General features: G+C 28.9%; 2 protein-coding genes across 3 annotated transcripts; one reads left to right on the top strand and one right to left on the bottom strand.

Annotated features, from left to right (window-relative positions):
- The first annotated feature begins 2,563 nt into the window (after positions 1-2,563).
- Positions 2,564-7,603, top strand: LOC137922082 (lysosomal dipeptide transporter MFSD1-like). The gene is made up of 10 exons (XM_068764938.1): positions 2,564-2,832; positions 3,629-3,779; positions 4,726-4,851; positions 4,989-5,194; positions 5,278-5,491; positions 6,020-6,233; positions 6,311-6,408; positions 6,798-6,910; positions 7,012-7,108; positions 7,179-7,603. Exons 1-10 carry the CDS (start codon positions 2,712-2,714, stop codon positions 7,384-7,386), a joined length of 1,548 nt encoding a protein of 515 aa, XP_068621039.1. The 5' UTR covers positions 2,564-2,711; the 3' UTR covers positions 7,387-7,603.
- LOC137922083 (probable palmitoyltransferase ZDHHC24) lies at positions 7,600-9,903 on the bottom strand. Of its 2 annotated transcripts, none has more exons than XM_068764940.1 (2): positions 9,828-9,903; positions 7,600-8,911 (listed from the first exon to the last, which is right to left on the bottom strand). In XM_068764940.1, the coding sequence occupies exon 2, from the start codon at positions 8,758-8,760 to the stop codon at positions 7,903-7,905; it is 858 nt and encodes a 285-aa protein (XP_068621041.1). In that variant the 5' UTR covers positions 8,761-8,911; positions 9,828-9,903; the 3' UTR covers positions 7,600-7,902. The 2 variants fall into 2 exon arrangements, with proteins under 2 accessions (XP_068621041.1, XP_068621040.1); XM_068764939.1 differs by lacking the exon at positions 9,828-9,903 and adding an exon at positions 9,259-9,402.
- Positions 9,904-10,709: the final 806 nt, after the last annotated feature.

Below are 10,709 nucleotides of genomic sequence, written 5' to 3'. Positions count from 1 at the left end.
TGTACAATGTGGCAGTAAAAACAGGAAAAGATGGAGAAAGAATCCAATAGGCGATTTTCTTTCAGGCAAGCTATGGATGGGCTTTCTATATAAGGTGAACAGATTTTAAATAAAATGCGTAATTTATTTGTTTTTAATAAGTTATATTTGAAAATACCTTAAACCTGTCTAATACTAGAGGTGAGGCTAAAAGTGTTCAATATATCAAAAATTAAGTAAGTTAAGTATCAACTTATAAACAATTTATTGATTTATATGTTTTTTTTCACACAGCCACTTCATCTTCGGCATCTTTTATTTTTACATTATGCCACAAAGATTTTTCTTTTATTGAAAAACTGTGCCTGTGACTGTCGTCCGCGTGAAATTTAACTGAACAAAAGTATCCTAAGTTGCTCCTTAATACATCAGCTACCTACAAGCAAAAGTTCCGTCAATATTAGTCCAGCCATTTCAGAGATTAGCCGGAACAAACAGACAGACAATCAGACGAAAAAAAAAGTTATAAATGTATTTTTTGGTATATGTACCTACCAAATATTCAAAGACATGTAGCAAAAAGCGTTTAATTTAACATTACACACAGACACTTCAATTATATTTATTTGTATGGATAATTATTAATTCCCTATTTTAATTCCCCAAGGAATAAATAAAAACTGCAAGATACGAGGTTGATACTGATAAAAGTTTAAAAGTAATTTAACACCTGCCATAATCAAGGAATCGGTAGTGCGTTTGGCCAAGTGCACGGACGCATTATCCTGACAAAAGAGAACTCAGTCGCGTAGACGTTGTTCTCAAACTTTTCTAAAACAACAGGTAAACAAATGCTCGTGTACCACTCTGATGTTACTGTTTTATTGTTTGAAGAACGATTATTGCGTAATAACCTGCTCGATCAAAGAACGAAGCAATCATCTTTTTCTCTACGCTTTTTCCTTCGTAATTTTTGCAGGCAACTCTACTAAAGGAAATCCACTGTCAATATTGCCTTCAGGTTTCAAGATAATAACAATAAATCCAAGGTTCATTCCGAATAGTAAAATTAAATACAGCATTTGAGACACCATCGTCGGATTTCATCAGTACCTTGCGACAATCAATCACCAATAATCGAAATCATTTTGTGCTTCCGTGTAAATATGTGGTATATTTCGACCGAAGCTCCTTCAAGCATAAATTATATATATAGGTAATTCTCTTCTTGTAGGTAAATCCATAATAATGCTGATACGATTTCTTAGAATACACCATTGAAAATAAATAAAGGAATGATGTAATGTAAATAAAAAGATTAGTAGAGTTGTATTTTTTAACTTAAGTATTTTTTTTAATATCACCAACGTACATTGCTTTCAAAATTGTTTACTATTTTATGCTAAAGTTTCAAGTATTTTTTGAACTTGCCATCATTGTTTTACTTGTGGCAAGGTCATTTAACTTTCCAACATCCAGTCGTTGCCTACAGCAATGATAAGTACTATACTCTACTTATAAAAAATAAATCAAAATTTGTCTAAGCATAATATTATTATTTCCACTTTTCACATTCTCTCACTTTTTTAGCATATAATAAAAATAAGTACACTGTATTGTAAAAAGTTATGGTACATTACCAAGTAATATTTAGACACAAGTAGAGCAGTAGTTGACAGTGTAATTTTTGAAAACGATGAATCTAGTATGACTTAAAAAATAACGTGATGTGGTTATGTCGATCGCGGCAAATAGACTTTTGAAGGACTTATTCATAGCAAACTTGTAATTAAAGACACATCATTAGTCATTTTTAAATGAATTGACATTTAGCGATTTATGTAATGGGACAATGTAAAGAATTTAGTTAAAAATTCATATCATTCTTAATATATGCTTATAAAAAAATAGTAACAATTAAATGGTGTACATAAACATTTTGTACATTTAAAAATTAAGAAATAAACATAAATCATTACACATGTAAGTAAGATTATACATGGAATGGGACTCATCACATTCATTTCACTCTCGTTGCCTGTCAGTTTTTTGTTATTTATTATGTTATAAATCATTATATTACATTTAAGGTAATTCAGAAATGCAAGAGACATTAGTTTTTCGTAGATTATAAATTCTATATTACATCATTAATTTTTTTTAAATTCTATATTAGATCATTGTAACTCCGAGAAAAAAGATTTAAAAAATAATTTTAACACTTCTGGGAATTTTCCTGAAATGTTATCATTCAAAAATGTAAAATGTCACTAAAACTATAAAATAAACATTAAATAGCAAACTAAAATTTTTAGCTCTTTCCGTCGAAATTATACTTAATTGACTATGCAAATCTTCAGTACACTTTCATGAATTTCTTAGTTATAATTTTTTTTATATCATTCTGGCATTTTAATTTAGGAAACACACAATTCACATAGGAAAGAATATAGTAATAACGAAACATCATAAATTTAATACTGGCAAAAAGTAAGGATTTTTGCCACCACAATAAAAAAACAACAGGTTGCTGATGCACTACCACATAGCAATACTTAATAATGCTTTTGTGCTTGATATGCATTTGAAATGTATGTAAACTTCAAACACAAGTTGGAACTTTTTAATAACTTCTTAAAATATATCATACCATTAAATTCTAATATAATAATCAAGTATAGTTTACACCTCGAAATTAAAGAGTGATACAGTATACTACCTTTTTAGAAAACATGGAAAACCCGTCATCGAATGATTTGGGAATAAGCCAGATACCACCCGATTCGTGGTGTCATCCGGCAAACAAAGTTCATAGATTTTTTGCGCTTTTGTTAATGTGTTTCCTATGTTTCGGTAAGTATTTTTCGAATCAAGTGAAAGTTGTCCAAACATTCACGGGATATCAAATCAGTTTCACATACCCCTTAATGTTTCTTTGTTTATCAAAACAATGTTTGCTATCAGATGATGATTCAATATTACTTAAACCATATGCCCTTTTCCCGTTGTAATTATAATAACTGATAAACTTGTTTGCATTATATGTCTAACTAATATATTTTTGCGACTAAAATATATTTAGAACATCGTTCGTTCAATAAAATCAAATTTTTTAATGTATATAAAGATTCCCAATACAATAAATGTATTAACAGGGACATCTATGGTAATAGTAGTAAGTCTCCTAGCCAAGGTACTAATTTAATTAGTAGGCATCGTGCCAATATTGTCAGGTGTTATTCTTTTTTTTTATTATGGCTCCGTTTTTCGGTGCTTCTCGATACCCCTGGTTTGTGTGGGGCAGGTATGTTACAGTTTCAGAGGTAAATATTTTCTTTCAGTATTTATGTTTTTATTTTTCTTTTTCCATTTTTTCCATTACCATTTCTTTTGTTTAGGCAGTATTAGTAACCACAAGGTTCTTGTATCACTTTCTCTTACAAATAAATAGACTCTGTAGTGAATATTTTATGTACTTATATTTAGGAAAGTCTTTGTAAAACATATATTTTTTGTTAAGTGGCTGTATGTATGATCTTGTAGGAATATGATAAATAAGGACCAATTAATTACTAACAATTTATTTATTGCATTTCACTTACATTTATAAACATTTTATATGAAGTTAAAATACATAATTACATTTCAGGTTCCTATTTTTGTTATGATACACCTGGTGCTCTAGCTGATAACTTCAAAAGTGATTCTCATTTAAACACCTCCCAGTTTGCACTGCTATATTCAATATATTCATGGCCGAATGTCATATTGTGTTTCATTGGTGGATATTTGATTGATAGGTTTGTATGCTTGCTATTAAATTAGAATACAGATAAGTACAAATTGTAATGTGTTATCTTGTTTGTTCTGTAAAATAGCAGCTTATGCACTCAATGTTGTGACCCTATTTACACATTGCTGACTTATGTTGCTAGAGCTCAAAGTCTACTAGGAATATTTGCATTATTAATAATAACACCTAATATGCTTTGTTATACTTAACAAATAAATTTAATAATCTTTTCTCTAATAAGAAAATTGACTACTAGCTGTCCCCTGCCAAGTTTTTAAACTTATTGTATGCCTCCTCAACACATCTTGCTTGTAGAATTTCTTCAAATCTCTTCTTAAGCAATCTCTACTCAGCAAAAAGGAAAATTTAAAGTCTCTAAGCCCTATGATATCAAAAATATTGTAATGGATCAGTATGTACTGATCACCTATGTAGGTGGAAATCTTTTTTGTACAATGTGGTTGATTATAAGTGTAATAGCTGTAACAGGGTGTATGTATAACTCACGTATACATACAGCCACCCGTTGAAAGCTATTACATCTATAACCCATCATCCTGTAGATCAGGTAACTAGTGAAAATAAATGTTTACCTGGTGATAATAAATATTCCCATCCATAGTGTCACAGTTGCATCTATGAATTTTAAGTATAAGGCATAAAAAGTTGCCATAACATGTAGCAGAAACTTTGTTAAAATTCAGTATTATGTGATGTCAACAAAGTAATAAAAATATTTAATTTATACAGCTTTTAAACATTTAACTAAAAAATATATCATATCCATTTACACTTACATAAATGAACAGAAGTGTGTCAATACTGATAAATAATTTGCTAAAAATACATATTTTTTTATTACATTAATGATTCATTGCTTTTTAATGATTATTGTTTTTCTGTAAACAATGAAACTACTTAATATATATAAAGAATATATTGTAATATTTTAGATATTTTGGGATACGGCTTGGTACAATAATATATATGATCATTGTTACTATTGGAGCTATTACTTTTGCCACAGGAGTGTATTTGAATATTTACTGGCTCATGATACTGGGAAGATTTATTTTTGGGTGAGACATTTCAATATTTATTTTTATTAATAATTCACATATAAAGTAAAGAGAACAGAGTACCTTTCAATATAATCATTCATTTAGTGTTTTCTTTTTCATAATGTTCTTAATATATATATTTTCTGTATTTACAGTATTGGTGGGGAGTCATTACAAGTGGCAGTGAATAGCTATGTAGTGTTATGGTTCAAGGGGAAAGAGCTCAATATGGTATTTGGTTTACAGTTATCATTCTCTAGATTTGGGAGTACTGTCAACTTTTGGGTAATGGAACCTATTTATAGATGGGTTGCAAATTATTATGGTGGTTATGAACGTCTTGGAGTGGCTTTGTTTATTGGTAAATTTATGTAGTATTTTAAAATTGTAAACAGTTAAACTTAATAAAAGGTATTTTCAACTAATAACATTGTAAAATTTTAGCATCATTTACCTGTGTTGGATCTCTCGCTTGTGGATTAATACTTGGATGGATGGATTATAGAGCAGAGAAGATACTAGGAAGACGTAATGAACAAAGCAATGCCAAACCATTTCAACTTGTGGATATTGTACATTTTAAACCAGTTTTTTGGCTTTTATCTATTATTTGTGTAACATATTATTTAGCTATTTTTCCATTCATTGCTCTTGGAAAGTAAGTATCTACATTTATTATATGTAAACTAATAATATTGTTTATTTTACTAAACAAAAAAGATCTAAATATTGATATACATTCTAATACCCATTTTTTTACCACAGTTTTCCAGTAGGTTTCAATGTTTTAATTAAAGTTAATAATTAAAACAAAACATGTCTGAACTATTAATTATGTGCTAATCTGTAAAAATGGATTTTGTTTAAATATTGAAGAATGTGCACTTTTGTAAATTTTGTTATTTATTGGCAATCTTGTATTGTGCCCATTAGGTGAACCATAATCATGTATTTTATGATGAAACTTAAAAATGGTCATTTCATATTCTTATACTTATCTTAAGCAATTTGCGTTTGATGTAAATATTGCCTGCCAGATTAATGCATAACCATGAGATGAATAAATATGTTAACATTCATTATTTAAGACTTGCAGGATGTAGCGGATATTAGGTTGGGTGATATTAGTAACAATATTAATGTTTTAAAGTTACTACAGTAATAAACCTTACCTACTTTTTTGCAGATTATTCTTTGAGCGAAAATTTGATTTTTCGCCCCAAGATGCAAATACTGTTAACTCAATGGTGTACTTACTATCAGCAGCACTGAGTCCATTTTTCGGAATCCTTATAGACAAGACCGGTCGTAATGTTTTGTGGGTAATAATAAGCACAATTACGACTATTTGCTCACATTTCTTGTTGGCCTTTACATTTGTCAACCCGTACTTAGGAGTGGTTAGTACTTGTGTCCTTAACACTTTCGTTTTCTTTATTGATAATAACAATTATCTATTGTGATGATATTGTTTCAGATAATGCTAGGTATTTCATATTCATTGCTAGCCAGTGGGCTATGGCCACTTGTTGCATTGATTGTTGCTGAAAATCAATTGGGTACAGCATATGGAATGTGAGTATTTTTTTGTATCAGGCAAGGAAATATTGAGTGTTTCATGATCAATGTTTCGACTTTAAACACAGAGGTGCTGCTTTATCGGAAATTTTAAATGTTCAGTTTATACTTTTTTTATAAAAAATATAATTCTCCAAACAGGGTATCTTTCTTTTGACACTGAACTAACATAATATTGTGGATAATTCTATCACTATACTTTTCTGTAGTATAGTGATTTAATTCCATAGAGGACCTGGAAGATTGGAGAAATTTTTGTGTGTACCTTTCTTTAGTCCTTGTCTTTTTAAGAAGCATGAGATTCAGTCATCACCGCCAAATTACCCATTTGTATTTAGTAAATAGTTTTGTCATGATATAAATTAGATCATAAAATATTTTTTCAGATGTCAAGCAATACAAAATCTAGGTTTAGCAACTGTTTTAATTTTGGCTGGCATAATTGTTGACAAATATGGATATTTAATGTTAGAAATGTTTTTCTTAGGATGCTTATTTGGTAAGTCATAATCACAAACACATTACACAATTTTTTAAACATTTTTATATAAATAAAGTGTTTTAATGAAAAATGAAGGCAAAATTAAAATTTTTCTTTAGTATCTCTCATTTCCGGTGTACTAATATACATCGTGGATTCGGCTAACAATGGCATTCTGAATATGTCACCAAGTAAACGAGAATCTATGACGAAACGGTAAGTGATTGAAAATTATTAAAAACAATTTATCTTAATATTCATGTATTTTAAACAGTTTATATTTTAGATCTGAAAGTAACGACGAAACTGCTAACCTGTTGGATAATCAGGAAAATTCAGATCAAGAGGTAACAGACTCACGGGATCCAACAAATCCAAATACGGAGGAACCTCATTTGAGCCAACGTGATCTTACGCAATCCCAGTCTGACAGGATACGCAGTAGATATATATCACAACTCTTGCCAAATACTAACATTCAAGAAAGACAGTGAGGCAAATGATGACTAATATTTTAATTGTAAATATTTTTTAGAATGTAGACAAATATTGTAAAGTGTAATATCATGTCAATTTCGAGTATTTAAATAAAATAAATGTTAATGGAAATTATTATTATATGATTATGACTAGGTTTAAGGCACTAGTGAAAATTTATTTGTTCAATCATTGTTTATATTCAACATTGCATATATACTACTGTAATAGAGAGTAAAATGATCAATATTTTAATGTGTTTTAAATTTCAAATATTGAGTAAGAATTTTCCTTTATATCAGACACTGACCTTTTAAAATTCTACCTTAAATTTAACAGTGAGTACCTTTACCAATTATTATATAATATTCTTTGCAAACATATCTATATTTATGCTTTGGTCACATGTGCTTTACACAGTAGCCTATCTTATGATTAGGAAGTTATTTTCTGTAAAAATAGTTGTTTAATCTATTTAAAATAAGGCACGAACTTTATCGCTTTGTTAGCCTTTGCAAACATTCCTTAAAATTTCATTGTGTCTTATCAACATCCCACTCAACTCCATTTCCGGGTAGTGGGCTAGAAATAAAAGGTGATATCCAAGTTAAGTACCATTTATAACCTAATACTTCAATTAAATTAGACTTCCAACCTTTATTGTACAAGGATTCTGAAGTATTTTTGTTCTCTGGAGTAATTTTACCTTTAAGAATGTTATTAAAATGGTAAAAGAATAAGAAACCTGTAAACGAACCTACTAAAAAGTTAATCAAAACTAAGAATACATAAATACTTTCAGCACCAAAATCTATAACAAAACTAGCTAAAGGAAATACAAACTTGATAATAACAAGCCCATGATTCCATGACATGAACTGTGCTATAAACTTAAGATTATAATAAAATGAATATAACATAGATACAAAAATATCTAAAACAAATAGCATAAAATATCTGTGATTGTAATAACCGATACAACATGCAAAGAATGTACAATGATGATCCCTTTTTATAATACAAACATTACAAGTGTTACAATGCCATGCTCTTGGTGGCCTTGGACACTCACATAAAGTACAAATGGGCCAGTCTTTTCTTTTATCTAAACAAGCAATTTTTCTCTTCACACTTGTATCAGTAAACATTCCATAAACCATGTTTCCAACAATATTAATCAGCAAAAATGCAGCACAACAATAATGAATAATGTATGGTAAACTCCATTCTTCAACTATAGCAGGCAAAACAACACAAAGTTCAAAATACAAAAATACCGGAACTAAAACAAAGATTATTGCAAGGTAAACACTATGTTCTAAAAACCTTTTAAATCTTTTATTTTTTAAAAAATTAACTTTTCTAAAAATGTTGTAAGCATCATAACACATAGTGGATTGGAAATATGTAAATTTTGTATTGATTTAATAAAAATTAATTATTAAATAATATAATGTAGTTTAGACTTAAATCGGAGTGTATCAGAGTATCATAAACTTTGTAGTAATGTGTTCAAACACTTCCTTGTTCTTTACTTTTGTCCTGGAAATAATACAAAAAGGTCATATGTTATTACAAAATTAATTTTAATTGGGTATACTAAACATATAATAAAAAATTATCTGTTTCCACAAACTTCATATATTATCACAAACAGTATTACCAAAGCTGCAGAAATTAAGAGCTCGTTTTTAAATTTATATGGTATAGTTTCTTGTAATAACCTACACTTATTTGCATTTTTAAACATTAGTGTCAATTCTTTAGGTAGAACTATCACTGATTAATATCTTAGTAATAATATTAAACGAAGTCAAATCTTGTCGATAATAAAAGTCGTATTGAAAGTTTTGGATACAAAATTAAAGTATAATAAAAATGAATGATACCTTATTTACTACAAATGTAACCTAATTTCCTCACGGAGGAATAGGTTAAAAGAAATGTTTAATATAAGTAAGAGCTTGGCTCTTCAAATTAAAACTAACATCCAAAAATAATTTCAAGTTACTATGTTATTGTTCTTGGGTTAACTTTTCAGTCCCATTTATTAATTTTTAAAATATTGGCTATAGACATAAACTTTTTGCCAGCGTTAAGTGAACTGAACTTTGACATTGTTATTGCAGCAAATTTTCGCATCTATAATAATAATTTGTTCCGTTGAGAAATAATAAAATATATATATATGTATAACTATTAGTATTTCTAATGTAAGTTGATAGTGTCAAACAGCGTTTAAGGGGAAACATTTAGGTGAGTTATCTCTAAATATAGGACAGAATACGTTTTTGACACTTAATTATTTTTTAATAAACAAATATATGTTTATTTTGATTATGAAGCGAAATTGTGTTAGAAACACTCACAAGAATGCCTGCAAATTAGTTTAATTTACAAAGCGTAATCAACAATCAATCAATCTCCGTTTACTAATACTTCGTTACTATCATTTTACCTCCAGTTTCGTATTTATTTTGAGACTTGATCACGTAATCCGTGCAGTTATTCCATTTGCTCGATCAACAAGTTCTAAGATTCTTTACCTCTCTTGATGCATTTTACTGATCTTTATAGGGTTAAAGGACAGAATTAAAGTGGGGGTAAAGGATACCTAGGTTTTTTTGAAAAAAGTGTCAAAACCAAACAAAGTCACCTCTCTCACATGTTCAAATATATTTTTTGTTATATCTTGCTATCGTATCATCACGGTGTATATCTATTTTACTTCAGCTTTAATAGTTTTATTAATGATTTCCAGTTACATTGTCACTCCGTTTTGTAATGTTGAAAGAGTGAGTTTATGACGCTATAGAATTTAACATAGTTTTTTTCAAATAAAAGCCTATGACTAAATTATCACTTACTTCTCTTATTCATTATGTAGCCTGCACAGAATTTAAAAACAGTAACACAAAAAAATAAATAAAATGAAGTATGTACTTGGAAATATATAGATTTTGGTCGGTATTCCCTGTCCCTTTTCTAAGTTTCAATAACGCTATAACATTACAGAGATGTGTGCGTTCGTGTCAAGAAAGTTTATTATTATTATGAACAATATTACTGTTTATTTCGTAAATTATTGAAAAGTATGAGAGGCCAATTTTGAACATGATTTCAAATTTTATTAAATATTCAATATACCCCAACTCTTTTTTACAAGATCTCTACGAATTAATAAACTTTTTTGGACGAATTTCTTGTTCTAGCAGCAAATAAATAGATTTTTAATATTATACATAACAGTGTTGACAGAAATTTTGTATACAGCAACAAAATACTATTGAGGGAATACCATACCCCCATATACACAAGTAAACAAATCTTCAGTCGGTTA

Source organism: Battus philenor, unplaced genomic scaffold (assembly GCF_028537555.1).
Source record: "Battus philenor isolate CCGP_79_NKW_IND1 unplaced genomic scaffold, ilBatPhil1.0.hap1 SCAF_2, whole genome shotgun sequence".
Taxonomy (NCBI): domain Eukaryota; kingdom Metazoa; phylum Arthropoda; class Insecta; order Lepidoptera; family Papilionidae; genus Battus; species Battus philenor.
The sequence above is the reverse complement of the archived record's forward strand: the minus strand, read 5'-3'. Positions and strand labels throughout refer to the sequence as shown.

Coding starts and splice junctions, on each gene's coding strand:
- LOC137922083 (XM_068764940.1), bottom strand. CDS start 8,760: ATGTGTTATGATGCTTACAACATTTTTAGAAAAGTTAATTTTTTAAAA.
- LOC137922082 (XM_068764938.1), top strand. CDS start 2,712: ATGGAAAACCCGTCATCGAATGATTTGGGAATAAGCCAGATACCACCC. Junction 2,833..3,628: donor AATGTGTTTCCTATGTTTCG/GTAAGTATTTTT, acceptor ATTACATTTCAG/GTTCCTATTTTTGTTATGAT. Junction 7,109..7,178: donor CGAGAATCTATGACGAAACG/GTAAGTGATTGA, acceptor TTTATATTTTAG/ATCTGAAAGTAACGACGAAA.